This window comes from Naumovozyma dairenensis, chromosome 7 (genome assembly GCF_000227115.2).
Source record: "Naumovozyma dairenensis CBS 421 chromosome 7, complete genome".
NCBI classification, from domain to species: domain Eukaryota; kingdom Fungi; phylum Ascomycota; class Saccharomycetes; order Saccharomycetales; family Saccharomycetaceae; genus Naumovozyma; species Naumovozyma dairenensis.
In genome coordinates this window covers 255390-281808 of record NC_016485.2, presented here as the reverse complement: position 1 = coordinate 281808, position 26419 = coordinate 255390, and the positions used below count along the sequence as shown (strand labels likewise).

Below are 26419 nucleotides of genomic sequence, written 5' to 3'. Positions count from 1 at the left end.
ACGTGTATATACATGCTTTATATACTTCGTTCATGATTGCGTAAATAATATACCATATACATTTACTTGGCAAAGAACTTTCAGTATTTCTCTGGTTATCTACATTATAACTTCGAATCAAAACAGTGGCCTTCCTAATTGTCGGAGGCCATTTTCAAGTTTTACAGTCTTAGTGATAGACCATTGTGTATTAATGGTTGAAAGGGAACCTCTAAGAGATGAAACTAGGTTACACTAGAAGAAAGAAAAAAACATTCATTTACATTTGTTGTTTTAGCTACTAAGCTCATTAAAGAAAACCTTCCCGAGCTCTCGCTCAACTGTTGAAAAATTTCAAACCTGAAAATGCAATGAACTGGAAAAAATGTAACAGCAATATTATAGAGCAGACAGTCTAGTGAAAGAAGAAGAGAAATCATAGGTGACATACCTTGGATCTGAGCAGACATTGATAACAGAGAATAAATATGGCTGAATCAAAAATTCTTGTGGTTCACGCCAATAAAAATAACGCAGAAGCAGTCTTCCAAAAGCTGAGGAAATTGAATATAAAATCAGGTCCATTTGCAAATATTTTTGTTTTAGGAGATATTCAATCCATTATTCCAGACATAGATATCGAAGGACTATCAACTATATTTACTATTTCATCTGGCAATGATGATAGAACCAATGAAATCAAAACAAATTTAATTGAGTTGAATGGATTCGGTGTTTACGAATTATCAAATAAACTACGAATTGGATATATAGGTTTGAATGAGAGCCAATTGAAAGAACAAAATACAGAAATAAATGAGAAATTTAATAAAGTGAAACAACCGGTCGATATTTTTATTACAAGAGAATGGAGTATGGACATTGCGAAACTTAAAGGTAAACTATCAGGAAATAAAACAATTGATGCTATAGCGAAGAAGTTACAACCAAAATACCATTTTACATATTCAGATCCCGTTGCATTTTTTGAGTTGGATCCTTTTAAATGGGACTCTTCAGAAAGAATTACAAGATTCATCAATATCGCTGAATTTGGGTCCCCAGCCAAATGGGCATATGCTTTTAACATCAAAATACAATCGGAGGACGACGATGAAGATGACGATGATGAATCTGTCCCTGATAATCTAATCTCCAATCCATATGAAACTATGCCTAGTAAAAAGAGGCCATTAGAAAAAGAAATTGAAGACGCAAATAAAGGACTAGATAGGAAATCAGCTTTAGTAAAGAAGGCGAGAACAGTTTTACCAAGTTCCTGCCATTTTTGCTTCACAAACCCAAATCTTGAAGACCACATGATTTTATCAATTAGCAATAACGCATATGTTACAATTGCGAAAGGTCCTCTAACCGTGCCTCATGGAGAGATGGATTTTTCAGGTCATTGTTTGATAATACCAATAGAACATATTCCTAAATTAAATTTCAAAATAGATTCCTCTACTACTTCTACTGACACCGCTACAAACAATATATTTGCATCTCCTTTAGCATTGGATTTCCAAACATACGAGAGATCGCTTGTTTCTATGAATTACAAGAAATTTGACATGTGTACAATTGTGTTCGAAATAAATTCAGATAGATCCATTCATTTCCATAAACAAGTACTACCAATTCCAAAGTATTTAATAATGAAATTTCAAGAAGCTCTTGACAGACAAGTATATATTAATAATGAAAAATTCACGAGAAATCGTAAATTGGAACTCGAAACTTTTGAGTCCTCATTAGATGAGAAATATATGGAACTTGTTAACGATTCTAGTAGTAATTATTTACAATTTACTGTGTACGAGACACCAGAAACGGACCCGAAGATATACGTTGCGAGATTCAATTCTGAAGACAGGATTGATTTACAATTTGGGAGAAGAGTAATTGCGTTTTTGTTACGTCTTCCGAAAAGAGTTAAATGGGATTCACAAATTTGTCAACAAACCAAGGAACAAGAAATTAAAGAGGTTGAAAAATTTCAAAAAGCTTATAAGGATTATGATACTTCAGAATCCAAGTAAAACTCGATTGCATATGATCCAATATCGAGACATTAGCCAATATACGCAAATAAAAGTAGCTTTGGTAGGGTATTTCTCCTTTGAGATCTGATCACACTTGTTATATACATTGCATTATATAGATTTAAAATGAATCGTATTGTATTATATTCTTTTTTACAGTTTTTTGAGAAACCTTTATGAAGTAAGATGGAATAAGAACCCATAAATAGACTACAGATTAGCTTTCTTTAAAAAAGACAGGGACAAAAACATCAAGTTCAGGTTATATATAATTTTATAATACACGTTGCCGGTGGTACATATCCGTAGTTCCTTGTTTAAAGTATGCTCTCTCGACTCGAAGTTATTAAATACTTGGCTGAGATCACTTAGCGTCAATTTTGAAATTAAGCGCCGATAACTCTTAAGGGAAGGCTCTTTAAATTTGTGATAATTCTCGAGACTGAAGGAAGGCCATCAAGAAAAAGAAAACCATCTCTCAAAAGTAATCTGTATTATTACCTCAACATTTATTCTTCTTTTCTTCGGATAAGATACGATGCTTCAATCCTATACACGAATACCTATAAGACGGCCTGTGAATCCATCTACATTGATACGAGCTCTAAACCAATGTTATCCTTATTCCACTTCAAATAGTTACAATCATATTATACCACCTCCTCCTACACTGAAACCATTTCCCAAGGCATATAATCCAGAACTAGTAGAGCAAAAATGGTATGACTGGTGGCTTCAAACTCGAGCATTCGAACCTGAATTCACCGCAGACGGTAAAATAAAACCAGAAGGATTATTTTGTATTCCTGCTCCTCCACCAAATATAACTGGTGCGTTACATATTGGCCATGCTTTAACTATATCTATACAAGATTCATTAGTACGGTATTATCGAATGAAAGGCAAGACTGTCCTGTTTTTGCCCGGATTTGATCATGCTGGTATCGCTACACAATCTGTTGTTGAGAAGCAAATTTGGAGACAAGAGAGGAAAACTAAGTATGATTACGGTAGAGAGGAATTTGTTAAAAAGGTTTGGGATTGGAAGGAAATTTATCATGAAAAGATAAAGAATCAAGTGAAGCAATTAGGTGCTTCTTATGATTGGATTAGAGAAGCATTCACCTTGGATCCAAAGTTATCAAGTGCAGTTGTGGAAGCTTTCGTAAGGTTACATGATGAAGGTGTTATATACCGTGCATTGAGGTTAGTCAATTGGTCTACTAAATTGAGTACAACAATTTCAAATCTAGAAGTGGATAACAGGATAATTCCTGGAAGAACGTTAATTCCTGTTCCTGGATATGAAAAAAAAATTGAATTTGGTGTCCTGACATATTTTGCCTACCGTGTAGCAGGGAGTAATAATGGCGAACAACTGATTGTAGCTACAACAAGACCTGAAACAATACATGGTGATACTGCAGTAGCAATTCATCCAGATGATCCTCGCTATATACACTTGCATGGTAAATCCGTTCAACATCCTTTCTTAGATAAAAAATTACCTATTATATTGGACGATAAAATTGTTGACATGGGATTTGGCACAGGTGCTGTGAAAATTACACCTGGCCATGATTTCAATGATTATGAAGTTTCTACTCGCCACGATATCGATGTAGTAAATATTTTAACTGAAGATGGGAAATTAAATTCTAATTGTGGTCCCAAATGGGCTGGCATGAAGAGATTTGACGCCAGAGAAAAAATAATTGAAGATTTGAAAGAACTAGGATTATTTATCAAACAAGAAGGACATGAAATGACCATTCCAATATGTTCAAGATCTGGGGATATCATCGAACCTATGTTGAAGCCCCAATGGTGGGTTTCTCAAAAACAATTGGCTAAAGATGCAATGGATGTTATTAAAAAAGGTGAGATTAAAATGTGGTCGAACCGAACCAAATCAGAATATCTTCGCTGGTTAGAAAATATTCACGATTGGTGTATTTCAAGACAATTATGGTGGGGACATCGATGCCCTGTTTATTTTGTGAATATAGAAAATAAAGATAATTCAAGAGAAGATGGTAATTATTGGATCGCTGGTAGATCACATGATGAAGCTTTAATTAAGGCAAAGAAGAAATTTCCCAGTGAAAAATTCACGCTGGAACAAGATGAAGATGTATTGGATACATGGTTTTCTTCTGCATTATGGCCATTTTCGACTTTGGGCTGGCCTCAAAAGACGAAAGATATGGAACAATTTTATCCTTTCTCTATATTAGAAACAGGTTGGGATATTTTATTCTTTTGGGTAACTCGTATGATATTACTAGGTATTAAATTAACAGGATCTGTGCCTTTCAAAGAAGTTTATTGTCATTCGTTGATACGTGATAGCCAAGGGCGTAAAATGTCAAAATCATTGGGTAACGTCATTGATCCCCTAGATATTATTCATGGTGTAACGCTAAAGGAATTGAATGCCAAAACTGTAAATAGTAATTTATCAGAAAAGGAAGTGAAGCGTGTCATAAGAGAACAACAAAAGATATATTCACGTGGTATACCACAATGTGGTACAGATGCCTTAAGGTTTACACTTTGTGCGTATACTACTGGGGCTAGGGATATCAATCTTGATCTGTTGAGAGTAGAAGGTTATAGGAGATTTTGTAACAAAATATACCAAGCTACTAATTTCGCTATATCAAGATTAAATAATAATTATATCCCCAAATTGAACAATAAAAACCTGACGGAATGTCACCGATTAGTTGAAAAATGGAGTTTATATCAAATGAATAATTGTGCGAAAGTCATGAACGAAAGTTTTGAAGAAAGAAATTTTCTCACAGGCACCACTGCTATTTACCAATATTGGTATATGATTTGTGATGTGTATATTGAATACTTCAAATCGTTACATCATACAAACGATGCTATAAAGATGGATTTAGCTAAGGATGTGCTATATGAATTGATAAAGAATGGATTAAAGATGATTCATCCATTTATGCCTTACATTTCTGAGGAATTGTGGCAAAGAATTACAAGAAATGGGGAATTTGAAAAATGTGTTACAATTACGAAGGCATCGTACCCAATATACGACCCAACGATAGCAAATTATTTTGCAGACGCACAAATATATGATGTGATATTAAATACTACAAAAGCTATTCGTTCACTATTATCTGAATATAATATTATTAAAAATGGTCAAATCTATATTAGTGTTCAAGACGATGATGAGACTACTTCTGCCTTCGTCATGGAGAAGGAAGCGTTGGTTTCTATGATAAAGGGCCTCTCTGATATAGCGATACTTTCAAATAGTTCAGAAAATATCGTTTTGAATGATTGTGTTATGAAGTCAGTCAATGATAAAGTAAAGATATACTTATTGGTGAAGGGACAGTACGAAGATATTAGAAAAGAAATCGAGAAAAATCAAAAGAAACTGAAAAAATTGGAAGGGATAAAAGAAAACCTTAAGAGAACCTTATCGAACTCTGAGTTTCTGAAAAAAGCCACAATGGAAGTACAAAGAATCAATAAAGAAAAGTTGACTAATATTCAAGGTCAAATACTTGGCCTACAAACAACTGTAAATAATTTAAAAAGGTTCCAAGACGATAGATAAAACTACGTAACTTTTTGTAATAGATATATTCTATAAAAAAAATCTGTATTATAATTACTACGATGATGATTTTCCTGCATATGCTATACTCGATCTATTTCTGTATTATAAGATTTGAATTTATAATTTTTGATTCAACTATACTTCTTATTTCTTTGCCTAATTTCAAAAGTGAGATTTCACCTTGTTCCAATATGTCGAACAATTGTTTTTCATTAAAATCACCATAACTATCCAATAATAAGACGTTTTTAACGACGGTAGAGCTTTCCACTAACTCTAATGCCAAAACATGAACAGATTTTGCGGCTTTCAATTGTTCATCATTAGGATCCATAATCAACTTATCATCAGAAGATATAGCCAACGAGATCGCTGCACACATTGAATTCAAAGCGATTCCAGCATCAATCAAAGCCAGAAGCGTAGCATTAATAGAATTAGCCACTTCTCTTTGAGTAAATTCTTGTTCTGATTCCCCCGAACTCAATATTTGTAAAGTGATTTGACATAATTGGCGAGGATATAAATATCTTGTTATTAATGGAGTGAACACAGCACGTAATTTATCTTCGATTAATTTTTCTCTTGTATTGGGGACACCTAATGACGGACGGACTATTATCTCTAATGCTAATTGTGTGGGTAACTCTTGACGAGCTTTAGGTTCTATTGGACCTGTTACAGAGCAGAATATTTTGGTCTTTTGAGATTGAATTTGAGATGAGCCGTCTACTTGCGTTAAGATACCTGTTTCTGCTTGGAAGGACATTATGTGTTGGTTCTTTGATTTTTTTGTTGTAAAGTTCTAAGATCTTAAAATTCAAATTATTATCACTTCAATCTACTTCTTTGACTTCTTTAGAATAAACTAAGCTCTTAACAGCATTTATTCACTGTTTGTAGTTGTTTCTGCTAGTGAAAAATTTTGATGAGATTGTTTGTTACAGGCGGCTCTCTTTCTTCCTTTCTTGAGCGAAGAGCGGCGGAATTCGAGGAATCACTTAGAAGAGTAGAATAGGAAATCTCAATGGAAAAATAACAAGAAATAGGATTCGATAAGATTCGGGTGGGAGAGGCAAAAGAATATATACGATCAGAGGAAGATGGCGAGAGATTTAAATCATAGAACGGTGCATGTCGACCATTTGAGAAAGGGAGAAGATGTATTAGTTTCAAATAGTCTCATTGCGGGCAGTCTTTCTGGCCTTATAGCTCGGAGTGTGATAGCTCCCTTAGACACGTTAAAGATTCGGTTACAAATAGTACCCTTAGAACAACAACAGAAGCAAGCATCAAAAATTACAAGCGTAGCACGATATCAATCACGGTCATTGATGATGATCAAACAAATGATCCAAAAGGAAGGTATAAGATCCTTCTGGAAAGGCAATGTTCCTGGATCTGCCATGTATATTGTTTACGGTGGCGTTCAATTTGGATCATATTCATTATATAATAATATTTTGGGCTCGAAGATGTCCTGGAATGCTCAATTAAATGGGTTATTTATTGGTGCACTTGCCGGAATGTCAAGTTCATTTTGTTCCTATCCATTCGATGTATTAAGGACGAGATTCGTTGCTAATAGAACTTTACAATCATCTAATATAAATTTGAAGATCCAAGAAATTTGGACGCATGAAGGTGTTCAGGGATTTTTTCGTGGTTGCAGTTGGTCAATGTTTACTATTTCTCTTTCTGCATCTATTTTATTTGGTTGTTATGAGACTCTAAAAGTGTACGGAGAATCTCACGATAACAAATTTATTCTAGGAAGTGCAAGTTCCATCAGCGGTGTCTTATCCAAGGTGGTTGTATTCCCCTTGGATACGATACGTAGAAGGATCCAATTACGAAGTGCTGCATCATTACAAGATGTCGTCAATAGTGAACATATGGTGGAGACGTACAAGAAATATCATGGAATGGGGTTCATTCAGATGGGAAATTATATACTGAGACAAGAAGGACTTGCATCATTATATAGAGGCGTCACTATGGCTCTTTGTAAGAGTGTCCCGTCAACTATTGTAAGTTTGTGGAGTTATGAGGCAGTTTTGAGACTGTTACCATCATCAAATAACTAAAAGGGAGGGAATAGCCGCCCAGCCTTAACCTTAATGGTTTTTCTAAGCAAGAATTGTGGAAGCCCTCGTGTGGCACGATCTGTCTTCCAGCTGCTGTGAAAGTTTACGCGCGGGGCGTAGACCGAGAGAAACCGGAGAAATTTAGGAGGGCGAAGCGATTTCCCTTGTCAGACGGGCCAGGCGGACCGTCTGGCCAGAATGTCTACGCTGGTACAGTTTCGGTGGTGATATGTCTGAAACAACCGTCAGCAGGCGGATGGACCGTGAAAAGAAATGGTCCAGTCTGACCTGACTTGATTGTCGGCTTCTTCTGGGCACGTGGCGGCTACTGCACCTTGTATTGACTGAGTCCAGTACACTGTGAAAGGGACTAAAAAATAGAGCATACACTCTGCCTACATTCTCAGCTTCAAGAGCCTTGGCAGATCAGGGTTCCGCCAAAAGGTTCCGCCAAACGGTTCACCTGAGATCCTCCTTCGCTGTTTCTTGCCGGTTATCCTTCTCTACTCCACTTTATTTTTGTTTTTGTTTTTGTTTTTGTTTCTATTTTCTTTCCCGGGCGAAAAATTTCAGATATCTCAATTTTAGGATCCATTCAGTCATAAATCAATAGACCATTTTATATAAACAGCTCCTCACAAAGTTACTGTGTCTTCTTCTGGTACAATACTAAACATAATCTAGCAAAGGAACAGAAAGTATATATATATACAACATAGGACAAAGGTGACTGATTCTTCACTCCTCACAAACCATTTCCTTGATAAAGACCTCTTGGCGTTATACGTTTGCTTTGTCGAGCGCTCATAGTTGCCATCTATTAATAGAATGTCTAATTTGAATATTGAATCAGATAATACCAATACCAGAAATGAAGGGCAATACAAAAACACAGAAGATGTATTTTCTAATAATATGTCATCATCATCACAATATCAGTACCCTGCTGTGAGCCAACAACAACAACCGTTTTCAGATCCTTCTTCAACAGCAACATCTATCTCATATTCAATGTCTGATATGATCTCACCACAACAATTTGGCGTCAAGGAAACAGTTCTACCGAAGACTAATCCTAAATCTCCTTATTATATAAGTGTCCCAATTCCTCAAGCTTTGCTGTCACCTAATGATCCAAATGCGAAATATAAAAGTAGCGACGATTTAGAGGATGATCAATACGTTAAAGAATATCCAACCTCCATTATGGCTGATAGATTTCACAAATGGAAGAAAATATTAAAAGGTTTAATCAATTACTTAAGAGAAGTAGCTTATGCTCAAGAACAATTTGCTAGAATTAATTTACAATTGAGAAGTTCTGTGAAATTCCCATTCTTGACAGATATTCAAGAAGGTTCCAATAAATTGATCGATCCATTAACGACAACTAAACCGATTAAAAGACAACAACCATTAACTTTAGCAGAAAAAAAGAAACAAGAAGAAATGGCTCTATATAACGGATCACCTGCTCCTCCTACACAAACTAGATCAATGAGTGCAATAATTGATGAAAGCTCAATGACCTTAAATGATTATCAGGCAATTAAACCCGAAGAATATGACGATACATCAGCTACTTCAGGATTTATGAAGTTTGGATCCGGTTCTATTCAAGATACCCAAGTTATTTTGAAAAAATACCATCTTTCATTAGCTAACCAACAATTTAAAATCTCAAAAGAAATTACAACAACTTTACTTCCTAAATTAGAAGAACTTCGTAAGGATCTACGTATTAAGATTCAAGAAATCAAAGAGATCCATGGTGATTTTAAAACAAATATTAATCAACACATTAAATTAACAACTCAATTACTGAATAAATATATGACTTCAATAAAAGTAATGAGCTCAATATCATCAAATCATAGCCATCATGAATATCAACCAAAACACGATCCATATCTTTTAAAGTTACAATTAGATTTGCAATTAAAACGTCAATTATCCGAAGAAAATTACTTAAAAGATGCATATATTAATTTACAAACGTCTGGTATGCAATTAGAAAAAATTATATATTCTAAAATTCAACATACATTGCAAAGATATTCTGCATTAATTGATTCCGAAGCTCGTTTAATGATTAAAAACCTTTGCCAAGAATTACAACAAGGTTTATTATCAAGACCACCTGCATTTGAATGGGATCATTTTGTGGCTCACCATCCATTATGTTTAATGAATTGGAAGTCAAATGACCCTGTGCCAACACCAAGGAAAATATCTGAAATCATATATCCAAATATGAAATCACCATTGGCAAAATGTATAAGAGCTGGTTACTTTTTGAAAAATGATCATAAAAGTTATTTCATTCTAACATCAAACTATATTCATGAATTCAAATCAAGTAATTTTTTTAACCCGTCTTTAAATAACTCATCAACGACACTTCCCTTATCTAAGAACTCATCAGATTCACAATCAACCATCCAATTGGACCAACAAAATCAGAATGAATCATTATCGTCTTCACAACGTCACGTACGCCATCATTCCACGGAAGTATACATACCTGGCCAAAAGAAATTACATCATACCAATTCAAACGGATTACTCCCACTTAATAGTATTTCATTGAACGATTGTCAAGTAACAGAGGCTACAGATAATCATTTTACAATTGTTGGTAAATTATCTGAGAATACCACAACTCAATCAAGTTCGACAACCCTTTCAGGTCAATCCTTAGCGAAACCCAAAGCTGCAAACGCTTTATCAAAATCAACACAATCTTCTTCCACTTCACTTGCTCCTCATCATAAATATCGTCTTCCAAATCTTTTGAAAAGTACAGTTAAATCAAAAAAGGATTCTAAAGTTAATTTGAATAATTCTTCCCATTCGATGGTTCCATTAGCAAATGCTACCCAAGGTTCATCCAATAAGCAAGAGACTGTTACATGGGTCTTTAAACCTGTCTCTAAAGATTTGACTGAAGAAGAGTTAAACCATTTTAAGAAATGGATCCAAGATTTGAAAAATCTGACGAAACAAAAGACTATTAAGGATAGAAGTAAATTTATTGAAGATCGTTTGATGAAAGCTCATAATCGATCCAAGAGTAAAATCATTCAATATCAACAATCCGAACAACAGAAATTTTCTCATCAACAACAACAGCAACAGCAACAGCAGCAGCAGCAACAGGCATCAATAAATGATTATAATACAAACAAACCACAATATATACAAATACAAAACACGCCAGCAGCTGATATGAGCGGATTTAGATCAAAATTGAATACACCAGCTATTGATGATAATGGTAATTTGATCACTTTGAACGAAAGAAGATATGTTCCATCTATCGCAATGGTTCCATCACCAACTATATCTCCATCCGGTAGTTCCCAATCTTCAAACACTTACTCATATAATCTTCACAACCAACAGCAAATGCAACAGCAAACCGAACAGCTGCAAAAACAGCAACAACAACAACAACAACAACAACAACAACAACAAAAATATGGCGGGATGGCGCAAAATTCGAGACCAGGTTCTGCTCCTGGTTCTGGGGCATCTACACCTAATCCTTCGGTTATGCTTCATCAAAGACAGATATCTTTAAATAATGTAGTTATGAATCAGACTCAAAATATTACACGTCCGTTAAATTCACCTGATAGTTATAATTCAGAAAGTAGTAACGGTGGTTACTTTGCTCTTCCTGTTAGAGGCCAACAAGTTGGTAACTATTCTCTTATGAATAATAATAATAATCAATCACAAGCCTCTACGCCAGACAACCAACCAGTTCAACAACAATATTACGTAAATCCATTATCCCGTACTTCAAGTCGTGGAACCCCTGCATCCTCTAGACATCCCTCTCAATATCAAGTGTCTCTTAATATGCAACAAGTGATTCCTAAAGTCAAATTAAATAATGAAGAAATGAGAAATATTTCAAACCCGAATGGCCTAGTGGAGGACCCTAATGTCATGATGGCAACTGTCACCCCTTCGTCACAATCGCAAGTGCAAAATTCATTAGTAAATAATGCAGATCAAAGTTTTGACACACAACCTGATTTTCCCCATCGCACACTAAAAAAATTCACAAGTACAGGCAGTGTTCCACAAATAGTTCATACTGACAGTAGTCCTAATTTAAGTTCACCATCTAATTGGGGTATTAATAATGGTAGTCTACCCACAACAACAGCATCATCATCAGCAGCAGCAAGTATGTACCAAAGAAGTAATCATAGTGCACAAAATCTTACCACGCCAACATCTAATAGTGCAAACCCAACTGGCACTATGCAAAGAATACACCCTGTAAGAAAACACAAGAAAAATGTCTCATTTAGTTCATTGAATAGTCTAATGTTTTCCAAGAAAGCTCCAAATATATCTTCACAATTCATGGGCAGTGGTGGAATCCAAGAAGATGATGGCGATTCTGATTCAATAAAGTTGACCAGATCAATCTATTCATGATTACAAAAACGCATACACGACCCGGTACATTTTCTCGCCCTTTTTTAAACCATTGATAGAATTAAAAAGGAAAGTGGAAAACAAGTTCACATAGAAAATAATTATATACTTAAGATAGAGAGTTACAGCATTATTGTCATTGGCATCGCTATCTAAAACTATGTACAAAATTTTGCTACAAATATAAAAAAGAATATGAAGTTATGACCTTATAAAAGAATCCTTATATACAGTTTTTCCACTTTTTGTAATTGTCTTAAGTTTATGCAAGATGACCACCTATGATATGAAACCGACGGTTATAATATAATAAACTACCTTCCGTTCCATCATCCTTCGTATGGTTCTTTGTATCTTGTTCAGTATTATTATGGTTTTTCGCATCAGTTTTAACTGAATCATCCAATATATCCTCTACTTTCCCAATCCAAATTTCATGATCACCAACTTCAAAAACATGATCGTTCTTACAAATTAATATACGTTCACAACCAGAAAGAATAGGAATATTCAATTTCTCACTCTTATCGTTTATTAAGGGATACTTCTCAAAATCGACATGTTCTTTCAACCCCACAAATGGTCTTGTTCTTTCAAATCCATTGGAATGACGGATAGAAGAACCCTTACTGAATTGTTTCGCTAAGTTGATTGAATATTCATTCGGTTTCAAGACATGAATAGCAAAATATTTATATAGATGTAATGCATCAGACGTGAACGAAGGTATTTGTAAATTGAATTGGATTCGAGGATATGGGTTTAAACTCAACGAAGTCATCGATGATATGGTTAATCCATGGTATGAACTTGAAGTTTCAGTATCAGGGACTGCTGATGTTATTATCATCACTGAATGCGAAATCCTGGACATGATGTCTTTGAACCGAAGCTGGGTCGTCGTAAACGTGCTCTGAGATCTTGTTATATTTCGAAACATCTCAACGTAGATAGATATGTGTGAGGATCAGAGCCTAGGTCCTTTTTTCACCGTTGGATCTTCGAGAATATCACTCTTGGGGGAACAGATCAGAGATCTTTATAGCCAATTGGGCCACTTGAAGGGCCCCGAGATATCGACGCTTAGTTCTATTTCGGGAATTTGAGAAAGAGTGTACGTATGTAATCCACTTTATGGAGAACAAAGCAAAAGCAAAATTAGTAATCTACCGGAATTTCAGATAAAAATATATAAATGAAAACATTGTCTGGAATCATTACAGACAATTATGCTTTTGATTAAGATAAGTAATGCTTATGTAATTTTATTCTAAATAAAATAGTAACGGTAGTCCAAAAACAACAGGAGCTGCTCCATTAAGATATTTCAAATGACAGATATCTCTCGATTCATTAACTGCTCTTGCAACATTCATTGGTTTTGAATTGCTTCGGTTCATTTCCACAAACCCAACTTTCTCAAACACTTCTTGACTAAATTTATCAATATCTTTATCTGTGACGTCCCACAAATTCCCAACAACCATAGGGCTCCCACCTAGTAAGTACGAATGAACCGTTCCAGTAGGTTCTAACTTACCAAAATATTTCATCGACGCTGATGAACATCCTAGTAGGAAAGCCGGTGCTACATTGTCCTGTTTCTTAATTTCTCTGGCACGTATATATTGTTCACCACCGCCATGACCCACATAAATGAATAAATTACTGTTCGACAACATATCTAAAAATTGATTCTCGTCTGGTTTTTCATTGATTAATAATTTGGAGCTTGGACGGTTGGTCGCTATATTTTTGAACAACTCCCGGAATCGTTCTTCTGTTCGGTTTAAATCGCCATATGGATTAAGAATCATCGATATTCTTTCATTGACCAAGATTCCTCCAAATAAATCCTTATTCCATTTTTGTAATGTTGAACTTAACCATTGTAGAGATGGCACCCTTGTGATTGAGAGATCCTTCATAAAAGATAAACTTTCCCATGGGAATGAATGACAGGAGTTACTTACGATTAGGAAAGTATGGTCTATTTCATTTGAAGTGTGTAACGATTTTGATTGATATCTTCTGATTTGTTCTTCTAATTGTATATGAAGAAGACTGAAATCGATCTCATCATATGCGTTTTCTTCACCATGGAAGAGAAGAATATCAAGTATACAATAAATCAAATCTTCCATTTGTGATAAGAACTGTTTGTCCAGGGGGTCCAATTTCAACATTGCTTGCAAAATCCAATCCTCGATTTGTAAAAACATGTATGGGTTCCCTAATTGTTTCCGACTAGGCAGATTTTGATGCAAAATCTCGTAAAACTTTTCTTTAAAGTCTTTGAAAGCACTCTCATTAATCTTTGTTGTATCGAAAATTCCCTTGAATCCATTAAACCATGAATATTCAATATTTTGTAATAATGTTTGTAATCTACCATCAAGTTCATGACGTAAGTCCCACCATTCTTTCCTTTGCTCTTTTGTCTTGATCAAATTTGTGACTTCAAATGATGTGCTTCTGTTACTTTCTTCTATAATGTTTTGCAATTCCATACTAGCATCTTTGAAGCTTAAATACAACGTATCCAAATCCCTTGCATTACCTCTATTCAATGGGATGCTTAAATGATTCAATTTTTTCGTAACAGGATCGATTTTCGAGAGTAATAAATTCCCAGTGATTGAGCATACATCGATGGTAATAATATTAAACGTAAAGGAATTAGAACGGAAACTCAAAGGGTCGAGATCGTTTAATAATTCTACTTTACTCGTCAACATTGATTGAGGATTAAATGGTAGCAAATTCCCGGTGCGATACATTCCGTCATTTACCGTTGACAAAATCTTATCATAATATAAAGGCAACCTTTTGGGCAAATCTGCTAAAGTAAGTGCCCTGATAAAATCTTTGTCCAGAGTCAAATTATCATTTATACTGGATAACATCGTCAAGCTCAAGGAAAATAATGACGATACCTTCTGGAGCTCATGATGCCTTAGAGATTGTAATTCTAAATTCTCGATCGCTTCTTTGATTATTTTAAGATTTTTAATTGCAGCTACTTTGTCAAATTTTTGTTTCATATGCTTACCCTTTGGAGTCATATTGGAAGAACGCGGTGAATCATATATACTTAAAGAGAGCTTCCTTTTCACCGGGGTTAAGGGATCATTTTTCCCATCATTATCATGAAATAAATGCAGCTGCTTATATGTGGGTGCTTTTTTCTTAATCATATTTGGTTGTGATATCCCAGGGATGACCAGTATCGATTCAAAAAGTCCCTTGAAGAATGGATCTTCTTGCAAGCTCTTTAAAGCATGTTGATAAATATTGTTTAACTTGTTGATAAGATGTGCTGCTCTGAATTTTTTTAGACATGTGATTTCTTCTATTTGTTCTCCCATTTGCAATTTCCAGTATTGTGGTAAGAATGTCTCTTTTATTTGATCACCAAAAAATAGCTTTAAAGATTGGTCAATCTTATTACATTCATTATTATCGAAAAGAAACATGCATAAGCTTTGTATATCTTGTTCACCATTAATGTAATCAAATGTCTTGTTAGCTTTCTGTAAAGTAACTGTTGCATGTGACTCTTGTTCTGTTAGTTTATAATATGTGTGTAAGTATCGTAGACAAGCGTAAACAGCTGATGGCTCACCTAATTCGGAGATCACTTTTGATAATTCTTTGGTGTAGAAATCAGAATCCTTAGCTAAACCTATTTGAACAAAGATTTCAATTAAATTAATAAAGCTCGTTGACAATGATTTAATTAATGATAATCTTGAGGATTGAGATAACTTATCCGATTTTTTAATCAATGCAGTGGCGAATTTCAAAGCTTTCTTATTCTCGATAACTGAAGAGGCGATATCATGTTGAAACATATGTAGTTTTGACGCATCGTTAAGCACATTGATATTGAATAATAACACTTCAACATATTGTGAAGATGATAATTTGGACTTATTAGTAGTATCGAAGATATCAGGTCTTAATGTTGGTAGCTCCTTTATAAATAATCTTTCAAATGCAGTTGGATTGTTTTCCCATGCAAACAAACTTGATTTCATCTTTAAAAATGGTAACAGCTTATCGAGTTTGGCATTTTGTAAATCTAGTTGTACTAATTGCACGAGATTGTTAGTCAGGTCCATTATCCTATTGTTGAATTGTAAATCAATATAAGATTCTAATAACCATTTTTCGGTTTGCATGATTAGAGAGGGATAATATTCCGGTATATTTTTTATTGCAGATGCTAACTCAATAATTAATAAATGGAAATTATTGAAATTTAAATACTGAAACAAAGTTTTGACAAAATTGACCTCAAATGAGGATATATCGTCTTTCCTTTCTTTGTATTGACTCAACTCAAGTCTCAATATCCATTTATCGATAAATGATCTCGTTAAGAGAAGGAGATTATTTGTGGAATGTCTTTTCATATCGATATTAAGGATATATGCCGATTTGATTAAAACTTCATAATGATAAAGGTATTGGTTTTTATTCGAATTGTTATTGATATCTAACGGAGTTAATTCAAAGTTACCGTTTATACAGAAAAACAACATTTGTGAAAGAATGGACCAATCTTGATACGGTATGGTAAGGATCGAGGAGTTACTATATACTATGACTAGCATAAGTTCCGAGCAATGTTTAAATTGAATAAAATGAGTTAATTTCAATCGAGAGAAACAACGAAGAAAAAGTGTTTGACAAAAATCAAGAATCATTGGAAGGTTGAACTTATCAGTAAGAACATAGACATTAAATATGTAAGAAAACAATGCTAGCTTATGTTCATGATTCGAGGTACTTGATATAAACTTTTCGAATTTGGTGGCTATCATCTTCCATTGATCTGGTTGGTTGTCAGAAGCCAAATACTTCAAAATTTCTAATTTGGCTGCCATTTCTAGGAACTTGTAATTTTTCAAAACGACAGAACAATTAAATAAGACATTTATTATATTTGAGATTCTCCTTGATTCTTGAATGTCGTTGCAAAATTGGATTAAAGTTTCGATTAACGGTATCAATTCATTTTCACAGTTTTTATATGCAATTATATTACTATTCAGAGCATTCAAAAGTTTGTCAAAAATAGTTAATATTCGTTTATTTTTTTCAAAATTTTCATTTTTCACTAGTTTCCAAATAGAGTTCATTGTAGTTAACCAAGCTGAGTTTTGAATGGATTCCTTATTATTTATGAATTTCTCAACATTTGTAACAAATTCATTCATTTGGTCATGAGTGAAACAACAACATGATATATTAAAATCAGAATTTCGCTTCAATTCTGTGAGAAACAAACCATTGGATACTATATTATCAACATTCGGTATCAATGATCTTAACATTATTTTGTTCAATTGAGTATTATATTTTGAATATTTTAGATAGAAGGAATTAAGGAAATATTTACATGAATGGAAACTCTTCACAGAGTAGTTCAGTAATTGTTTCTCGAAAGTCGTTTGAACCATATTTTTAAGGTAAGTTTCAAATGATAGATTGAATTGCTTTATGTATTGCAAAAACTTTAGTCCGAAAAGGATCTTATAATTTGGAAGTACAGAAAACATATTCAATACTAATTTAATGATTGTGTGTATTTTCAATTTTGGATCTTGCAAAAGATATCGGTCATCATGAGAAAACAGCTCTATTATTGTTTCATGGTATGTCACATATAATTTTTTTTTTAAGAGGAGTTGCAATGATAAAATCTTTAATGTTGATAAATAATGTCTATTATTGCAATTAAAATCTGCCAGTAATATACCTTCCCAATCTTCAATTTTGATGAGATTTGTAGCATTGTATAATAAAAATATTTCCTTTTGAGAGTATTCCAATTCATTAGCATTCATGAGCTTCACGATAAGCATCAAATGCTGCTTACTCAAAGTCTGCAACTGTCTTAAAAGATGTGATTTTACCAATTCACTATACATGAAAGTGAATATGTCATGTATTTGATCTATTCGATGTCGTTGCACATTCGATTCCTTTAAAAATTCTGTTATTAAATTGTAGTTTTTTTCAATATCATGAGATATTACAATTGGCCAATTCTCCTTCCCTTGCTTTAAATCGTAAATATGAACTGGTTTTGATGTATGGTTCCTATTATTTGTTTTTCCAGAGTTGGTCAGGAAGCTGTTAATCTTGGCTTGTGACGAACCATTTCGACTAATTTCATTCAAAGGATCTTCAGTTTTGGACATAACGAACGCACGTTCCCAATAGACGACAGCCAGTTTAAAACAACGACAATTCTGGATGTTTCAATAAGCTTCTAGTGCTTAATAATAAGCCGTTGTAGTGTTCAATTCCTGTGTCTATCTATAATTGAATTTGACATTTATTGTTTTGGATGCTTTTCACGTTTTGTTTCCAGTTTTCGAGACTTCTTTTCCTTTCGCACTTTTTTAACGCTGGCAGGATTCGAAGTGGAAAATTATTATTATTATTTAAAACTGGTATCTGATCCATCAAAGACGACTGATCGATGCTTGATGGTTGATGTTTGTTGTTATTGACGCTTCCAGGACCTTGGTTTTGTTTCATAAGATATGGTGGACATTGAAGTACTAAGGAATCATCCAACAGATACTGTAATCAACAATGTTTTCACAGAGTTATTATCAACTACTTTCCATGGAGAAGATCGTAATGCTGACCTGGACCTAGGCGCTATACTTTTGATATTGCAATATGTTGTTCCAATATATCCATCTTTAGGGAAAGATACGAAACAGACACTACAACACTTACTCTCTCGATCATTTCTGTTTCTATCGCAATTGGTCTCCTTTTCTGCATCTCTAGTTCAAGAAAGGTCTACGTCACCTAGGCAATCGAATAAATCATTATATGGGAAATTATTAATTGACACATTATCTAAGGAATATTCATGTTTAACCAACTACATACTTTTTGTGGGAAGAAGTCGACTGCAAGTAAATAATCTGAAGTCATTATTCTTTGGTAGTAAAATATTCAATCTCATCTCATCAGATATCGACATTATACAATATATACAGATAATGAAATCACAATGGAAATCCTATATTGATTCTAAAGGTGACCTTCAGACATTTTCTACAATTGACGGCGAATTACTTGTTTCCTCATTTACCTTAAATCAAATTTTAACAATGGACATTATACTGGGTGAATTGTTCTTAACTACTACACCTTACTTGGCTTATTTCAAATCTATAGTTAGGAGTGCTACGCCATTAGATCAACAACGATTAATAAATAAGTATCTTTTGAAATTTTTAGAACCAAGGACGAACATGAATAATTATTACGTTGTTTATGCCATAGTGAGCTCTGGCTTACCTCTCAATAGTACCATTGATTTAGATGCGCTAATAGCATTAAGAGCAACTGTTTTACAAGAAATAATTGTAAGGTCACTTACGATAGAATCAATAATGAAAATGCTCCCATTAGAAATCGCGAGATTTGGGGAAGTAAACGAAGAGACTGATGAAGTGATATGTTTGATATTCGTAATGTTTTTAAAATTCCACATCAATAAGGATGGTGCGATTGATATAATGTCACATAATAGTGATTTCTTAGATGCTGTCACCAAAAGATTGGCTCATAAGGATCGGATTATACGGGAGAGGACCATGTTTGTCGCTAAGTTGGCATCGAGAAATAAATTGGAATACGAAAGTGATTTTACAATTGAAATACCGGATTTGAAACTAAACGTCACAGCTTCGTCAACTACTGATTTTAGTCTATTGAATGAACACGATGGTAGGGAATCGGATTCACAATCCGTTGAGGTTGTCTCAGCTGCCGTTGGTGAGCTGGTTTTAGATGATGGTAATGTTAGTGACAGTGACGATGAGGATAGTGATGACAGTTCTAACAAGAATATAAATGATATTGTTTTTATCAAAGATTTGGTAAAAGAGCTTGAGATGCTTGACAATAATAATCATAGGAATTCATTCATACCTCTTTTGAAAAAAAGTATTAAATTAGTAAGACAAAAAAGGCATTTCCCATTAGAAGTAGAATATTATTGTACCGCGTTGCTCTCGAGCATTACACTTATGAACAATAACTTTGATGAATCACAATTTGAAGGGTGGAGAGTAAATGCATTGGTAAGTTTACTTGTTGTTGTCCCTGAGAAAGTAACTGAATTATACAAACTGTTCTTGAATTCAGAACTATCCCTACAACAACGAATGTCAGTTCTAACGAGTTTAGGTTTAGCAGCTAGGGAGTTGAGAGGTTTTGATGATAAGAATATTGTTAAACCGCAATATGATTTCCCCACTTCAAGATTGCCCTGGGATAAACCATCAACGGAAACTAATGTGTCACTGATCGAAGACCTATCGGGTACAACCGAGGAAACATCTCTTTTAAGACAAAGTAAAACAGTTTGGAAGTCTAAGAAACTAGAAAAAGGTAGTAAAATCCAAGAAGTTAACAGATTCCGTAAATATGCATCTTTATTCTTCTTCCCGTTGGCTCATACATGGCTGAATGGTATTGATATGGGGACGTTTGATATCTTATTTAAGACTCATTATATCTCTACTTTGAGAATAATTTACACGTGTGCAAACCCGGTTCATGATTATGAGTCAATGACGCTTTTGATGGAAAGGATAATGCAACAAGCAGAAGCAGAAGGTGTTGTGGCACTCGTGTAACGATATAAGATATAACATAATATATAATTACATAGACACTAAGTAATACTTGCATTGGCATATTCTTTTTGACACCTTTATAACATATATTATCTTTTTCTTTATCTTTTATATCTTTCTTCAGTTTTAGTTGTGTCGTCTATCAGATCTGCCAAGAAAAATTGTCAATTGCGTGAAATTTCAAGGATTTACATAGCATTATATTAAGGTGATGATGGCTGGATGCAAAAAGAACAAAAGGAACGCTATACTGCTATTTGGTCATGGCCCAAGGATTATTTCATTATCTTCTTTAGGGTACTATCCTTTACATTCCATTGCTAACATTAAACAAGTCTTGGCATTCGTTGTTAAGTTATCCAGGGGAAACAATTTATCTTGCTGGCATTATACTACATTTCTCAAAACAGGACTAAAAAAACAGCAAGATGTCATTCTTTACCTCATTACGTGAAAAGACTCTCGATAAGATATCTGAATCGTTCACTCCAGTGCTTACCAGAGATGAGAAATTTAAGCTAGAATATAAACTACCACCTGGTGAAGCTATCATTGATGACATAAACGCAGATCTATCATTCATCCCGGCCAAGAATGCTCCTAGTACAGACAAGAATTTTTGGGAAAAAAATACTCCTCAAGAGCCAGCTACAGCTATCATCTTCTCAGGAAAAATTTACTTAACAAATCATTTCATTCTTTTCAAAGATATATTTGATCAATCATGTTCCACATTAGTTCTAAACATCTCGACCGTGAAAAGAGTCGAGAGATCACCTTCAGAATCATACTCTAGTACCCTTCTTATAACCCTTTATTCAGGCTCACAACTCCTAGTCCAATTCATAGGTCTTAAGTATAGAGCTGAACAGTTTTGTGATGCCTTGAAGAAGAATTTGAAAGATAATATCCCTAATGCGAAACTATTAGTGGATTTCTTACAAACGTGTTATTCTGAGTTTCTAATCGCTAAGAATGTTCTTGGTATGAAAGATGTTAAACCACCGAGTGGTGGGTTGGGTCAACATTTTAAATACCCTGGAAATCCCACATTATCGAAGGAAAAAGCCAAATTGAAATTATGGTTTGAATACTTTAAGAATAATGGGAGAAATATGGCCATTTGGAAAACACACATGTTCCAAAAATTGATTAGGATTGGAGTACCTAATAGATTGAGAGGTGAAATATGGGAAATTTCTAGTGGGTCTATATATTTGAGATTTGCTAACCCGGGATTCTATGAAAAATTGTTGATTGATAATGCTGGAAAGAGTTCACAAGCTGTTGATGAGATCGAAAAGGATTTAAAAAGATCGCTACCTGAATATTCAGCATATCAAACCGAGTTAGGTATTAAAAGGTTGAGGAATGTACTGACGGCATATTCTTGGAAGAATCCAGATGTAGGGTATTGTCAAGCTATGAATATAGTCACTGCTGGTTTATTAATTTATATGTCTGAAGAACAAGCATTTTGGTGTCTTTCCAATTTATGTGATATTTATATACCTGGTTATTATTCGAAGACAATGTATGGGACATTATTAGATCAAAGAGTCTTTGAAGCATTTGTGGAAGATAAGATGCCGGTATTTTGGGATTACATTGTTAAACATGATATTCAATTATCGATAGTATCATTGCCATGGTTCTTGTCTTTATTTTTCACGTCTATGCCCTTGGAGTACGCTGTGAGAATTATGGATATTTTTTTCTTGAATGGCGCCAAGACATTATTCCAAGTTGCATTAGCTGTACTAAAGATTAATAGTGAAGATATTTTACAAGCAGATGATGACGGGATGTTCATAGCTATTATAAAGCATTATTTCCAAAATTTGGGTGAAAGTGCTCATCCCGATTCACCAGATTTGAAATATAGACAAATCACAAAATTCCAAGAATTATTAGTTACGGCATTTAAAGAATTTAATGTAATTACAGAGACAATGATTTATCAAGAAAGACGTAAACATGAAAAGGGGATCATGCAAAATATTGAAACATTCGTGAAGAGAACTCAATTACGTCATATGCCAAGGACATTCCATTTAACGGAGGAGAATTTATCCAATATCTATGATATTTATTATGATCGTATTGAAACTCATAAAATTAGTAAAGGGACAGGATCCTCTAATATGGTTTTTGATGTCTTTGTTCAATTTTTAAGTAAGATATGTGATTGGTGTAAACCTTGTGAAAATGATTCTGATCCGGCATTTAGAGAGCAAAAATCAAATTTCTTGAGGAAACTATTCAATAATTGGGATACTGCTAAAATTGGTGAATTGACTTTGAATGATGTCGTCGTTGGAATAGATAAATTGTTGACCCCTGATTTGTTAGAAATGGTGAATTATTTTTTCTCGTTATATGATGAGGATCAAGATGGTGAATTACATCGTGAAGATGTATTACAAATGTCAGAAGGTTTATTATTACTAACAGAACCCTGGAAATCCGGTAGGTTTGTTGATTTATTGACAAAAAAATCTATTGAAGATGATATTGCTGATACCATTGTGAAAGAAACCATTACTGATGATAGGACAGGAGTAAATTCAACTTTAGATCAAATTGAATTACCAAGTGGTGTAACCATTGACGAAGGAAAATATAGAGCAGAGCAAGCAGAACGATATTTAAAGGCAGCAAGCAATTTCTTGCAACGATCTTTCGAATATGCTCGGTCATTAGATATTGCAGAAGAAGTTGATCTTATTGATTTATCTGACGAGGATGATGGTGATGCAGATTCCGCCAAGAAGGAGCAAAAGAAGAAAAAGTATGAATCTATCTTAGCCAATGTTGCCCTAGATCCAACACATCCGAAAGTCATTGATCTGGCTACATTTAGAATGATTATCTTAGCGGATGAGACGTATGAATTATTTTTCGCACAAACTTTAAGATCATCGATACATGTGGATCAATGCATAGAATCTGGTGCTAATAATAAAGCATTAAGAGGTATGTTTGATGGAATTATTGCTGATGGTAGAAGGGTTGCAGAACAAGTACGTCGTCGCGTTGATTCTGTTGCCACTAGAAATAGTACGACATCTCTGGAAAGTGCAGGAAACCAAACAGTGACTAGTATTAATACAGCAAATACAATGGATAGATATGATGATCTTGAAGATTTGAATTCAGAGCAACAAGGTGAACATGAAGATTTATTGAGTAATCCATGGTTAGACATTCCAGATGAGGATGAACAAGAAGGAGAAGTTAAAAGACAGGAGCTTCCTATTAATACTATGACGCCCAAGGAGGGTGGAAATGATTTAATTGAGTTTGAAGCGTGATTCGGTATCGCTTTTTTGGTGTCTTTGATATTGTTTCGTACCACTTACATATACATTATAAATCAACTAATAATATACATATATATCGATGCATTTTAATAATTAAACAAAAGATACAAATATATTGGTGCTTTCTTGAATGGTGATTTATGGATAACACTGTTAAGTAGTAGTTTTCTAAAAAAATAGTTTACTCTTCTCTTCTTCTATATTAGACTATGTGTTAATGTATCCGTATGGATGTAAGAAACTTCAACAATTTTTAAAGGCATTTACAATCGTGAGTTCTATAGAAACACTGCAAGAGTTGAAGAATAAAGGCCTCGGACCTTGCTTGATACGCTTAAGGACAATATCGATTGTATTAAAACATCGTAATCAAGCATGTTGCCCTTCTATTCAACTAAGCTGCTGCTTCGTAATCAAGGAAGAAAATTTTTTATCAATAATTCGACTATTTCATCAAGACAAATTCTGAAAAGTTCCATACCTTTATTTAACCTCACTTCTAGAACCAAGCTAATTCCTTCGACCACAAAACGATCACAAAATATCTTAAGATGTACGAGATTTTATTCCCAGCGAACCAATCTGCTCAGGGAATGGAGAAGAAGATTCTTCCCAGACACTGATACAAGTGATCGATATATCCGTCTAAATCGATTTCAACAATACAACAGAAACAATGACCACAATTCATACAATAATAATGAGGACAATAGAATACGTAACATCACACTAATTGGCCTAGGATCTATGGTCGGTATCTACTTCACAACGCCCTACTTATTCCAACTCCCACCATTCAATCATTTCAAAAGAAACCCAAAGCATCTAGTATATACACTGCTAGGTTTGAATCTCTTTGTGTTCACACTATGGCAAATACCAAGGAACTGGCATTTCCTACAAAAGTATATGCTTTTACAAAAGAGTAATATCCAAAGTAATTGGTCCATCATAGGAAGTGCCTTTTCTCATCAAGAATTTTGGCATCTTGGTATGAACATGTTAGCATTATGGTCCTTCGGTACCACACTTTCCACTGTCCTTGGTGCTTCTGGGTTCTTCTCATTGTATATGAATAGTGCGATCATGGGGTCATTATTTTCGTTATGGTATCCACGTATTGCGAGGATGGGATTATTAGTAATGGGACCCAGTTTAGGTGCTTCAGGAGCGTTGTTTGGTGTTTTAGGTTGCTTCTCGTATTTGTTCCCTACTTCAAAGATTCTATTGTTTGTGTTTCCTGTTCCTGGGGGAGCTTGGGTAGCTTTCCTAGCATCTGTAGTTTGGAATGGTGCAGGTTGTGTTTTAAAATGGGGCTCTTTTGATTATGCTGCTCATTTAGGTGGATCTTTGATTGGGGTCGCATATGGTTGGTATATAAAGACGAAGCTAGAGAAACAAAGAGAAGAAAGAAGGAGACGGATTGTAAGGAGTAGGGGTGGGGGAGGATTCCCATGGTTTTAATGAACAATCAATGAAATGAATGAATAAATGAATTAATATGTATCTCAAAAGAAAAAATGTAAATAAATAAAGTCTTTATGTACGTGCGTATTAATTATATATGCAGGTATAGGTTTTAATTCCGATCTTTCAAAAGACCATGTCTGAATATGAAATAACCATTTTTCGAAATAGTTGCTGTATCGGTAGCCTTCCATGACTTGTTTGAACTATCAAGCTGTTCTTCAGGTTCCAAGTTTTCACATTCAATTTTCTTCATTAAAGTTTCGTATGTCAATAGTTTATTTTCTCTTGGAAACAACCTTGCATGATTCGGATCAAGTTCCGTTGTATCAACGGGGGCATTATGTAATTTACTGATCAATTGTAATTGTCTAGCTAATGTATATTGTATGGCCTCAATATCAGCATGAAGAGAAGACAATCCCGATAGTTTTAACAATTTCAAGACTACTTCCCTCGAAGGTAGTTTATCCTTAGTAATTGAAGAGGTATCCTGTAGATATTTGCTTACAGACCAATTATATGTATTAAAAAACTGATCCAGTTCGTGGTTTGATTTCAATACGGGACCTATCCAGGGTTTGGAAACAGATGAGTGATAGCACCTTGCGAGTTGGGAGTAGCAGGGGCAACAACATCGTCTTTTTAATAAAGATGTGATATGTGATAAGGACATGATTGAGCACAAGCAGCTTGGTCTTATTTTATCATACAAGCAAGGCACTCACATATCGACTACTTCTGTGATAACTATTTCTAAGGGTTTCAAGCAATCATG

The 26419-nt window shown here is 34.3% G+C and overlaps 11 protein-coding genes across 11 annotated transcripts; 7 read left to right on the top strand and 4 right to left on the bottom strand.

The window, feature by feature from the left end:
• Positions 1–467: 467 nt before the first annotated feature.
• On the top strand, positions 468–2021 carry DRN1 (Drn1p; the record flags this gene model as incomplete). The annotated part of the gene is made up of 1 exon (XM_003671098.2): positions 468–2021. One exon carries the CDS (start codon positions 468–470, stop codon positions 2019–2021), a length of 1554 nt encoding a protein of 517 aa, XP_003671146.2.
• Positions 2022–2562: 541 nt separating this feature from the next.
• VAS1 (valine--tRNA ligase) lies at positions 2563–5622 on the top strand (the record flags this gene model as incomplete). The annotated part of the gene is made up of 1 exon (XM_003671097.2): positions 2563–5622. The coding sequence occupies one exon, from the start codon at positions 2563–2565 to the stop codon at positions 5620–5622; it is 3060 nt and encodes a 1019-aa protein (XP_003671145.2).
• A 94-nt stretch (positions 5623–5716) lies between these two features.
• Positions 5717–6394, bottom strand: RRP46 (exosome non-catalytic core subunit RRP46; the record flags this gene model as incomplete). Its single annotated transcript, XM_003671096.2, has 1 exon — positions 5717–6394. The coding sequence occupies one exon, from the start codon at positions 6392–6394 to the stop codon at positions 5717–5719; it is 678 nt and encodes a 225-aa protein (XP_003671144.2).
• A 334-nt stretch (positions 6395–6728) lies between these two features.
• Positions 6729–7712, top strand: TPC1 (thiamine transporter TPC1; the record flags this gene model as incomplete). The annotated part of the gene is made up of 1 exon (XM_003671095.2): positions 6729–7712. One exon carries the CDS (start codon positions 6729–6731, stop codon positions 7710–7712), a length of 984 nt encoding a protein of 327 aa, XP_003671143.2.
• Positions 7713–8540: 828 nt separating this feature from the next.
• On the top strand, positions 8541–12170 carry ASK10 (Ask10p; the record flags this gene model as incomplete). The annotated part of the gene is made up of 1 exon (XM_003671094.2): positions 8541–12170. The coding sequence occupies one exon, from the start codon at positions 8541–8543 to the stop codon at positions 12168–12170; it is 3630 nt and encodes a 1209-aa protein (XP_003671142.2).
• A 262-nt stretch (positions 12171–12432) lies between these two features.
• On the bottom strand, positions 12433–13110 carry NDAI0G01220 (flavin reductase family protein; the record flags this gene model as incomplete). The annotated part of the gene is made up of 1 exon (XM_003671093.2): positions 12433–13110. The coding sequence occupies one exon, from the start codon at positions 13108–13110 to the stop codon at positions 12433–12435; it is 678 nt and encodes a 225-aa protein (XP_003671141.2).
• Positions 13111–13435: 325 nt separating this feature from the next.
• On the bottom strand, positions 13436–18382 carry ESP1 (separase; the record flags this gene model as incomplete). The annotated part of the gene is made up of 1 exon (XM_003671092.2): positions 13436–18382. The coding sequence occupies one exon, from the start codon at positions 18380–18382 to the stop codon at positions 13436–13438; it is 4947 nt and encodes a 1648-aa protein (XP_003671140.2).
• A 348-nt stretch (positions 18383–18730) lies between these two features.
• Positions 18731–20851, top strand: TEL2 (Tel2p; the record flags this gene model as incomplete). The annotated part of the gene is made up of 1 exon (XM_003671091.2): positions 18731–20851. The coding sequence occupies one exon, from the start codon at positions 18731–18733 to the stop codon at positions 20849–20851; it is 2121 nt and encodes a 706-aa protein (XP_003671139.2).
• Positions 20852–21279: 428 nt separating this feature from the next.
• Positions 21280–24165, top strand: MDR1 (GTPase-activating protein MDR1; the record flags this gene model as incomplete). Its single annotated transcript, XM_003671090.2, has 1 exon — positions 21280–24165. One exon carries the CDS (start codon positions 21280–21282, stop codon positions 24163–24165), a length of 2886 nt encoding a protein of 961 aa, XP_003671138.2.
• A 384-nt stretch (positions 24166–24549) lies between these two features.
• PCP1 (rhomboid protease PCP1) lies at positions 24550–25638 on the top strand (the record flags this gene model as incomplete). The annotated part of the gene is made up of 1 exon (XM_003671089.2): positions 24550–25638. One exon carries the CDS (start codon positions 24550–24552, stop codon positions 25636–25638), a length of 1089 nt encoding a protein of 362 aa, XP_003671137.2.
• A 115-nt stretch (positions 25639–25753) lies between these two features.
• On the bottom strand, positions 25754–26317 carry GTF1 (glutamyl-tRNA(Gln) amidotransferase subunit F; the record flags this gene model as incomplete). The annotated part of the gene is made up of 1 exon (XM_003671088.2): positions 25754–26317. The coding sequence occupies one exon, from the start codon at positions 26315–26317 to the stop codon at positions 25754–25756; it is 564 nt and encodes a 187-aa protein (XP_003671136.2).
• Between the last annotated feature and the right edge of the window lie 102 nt (positions 26318–26419).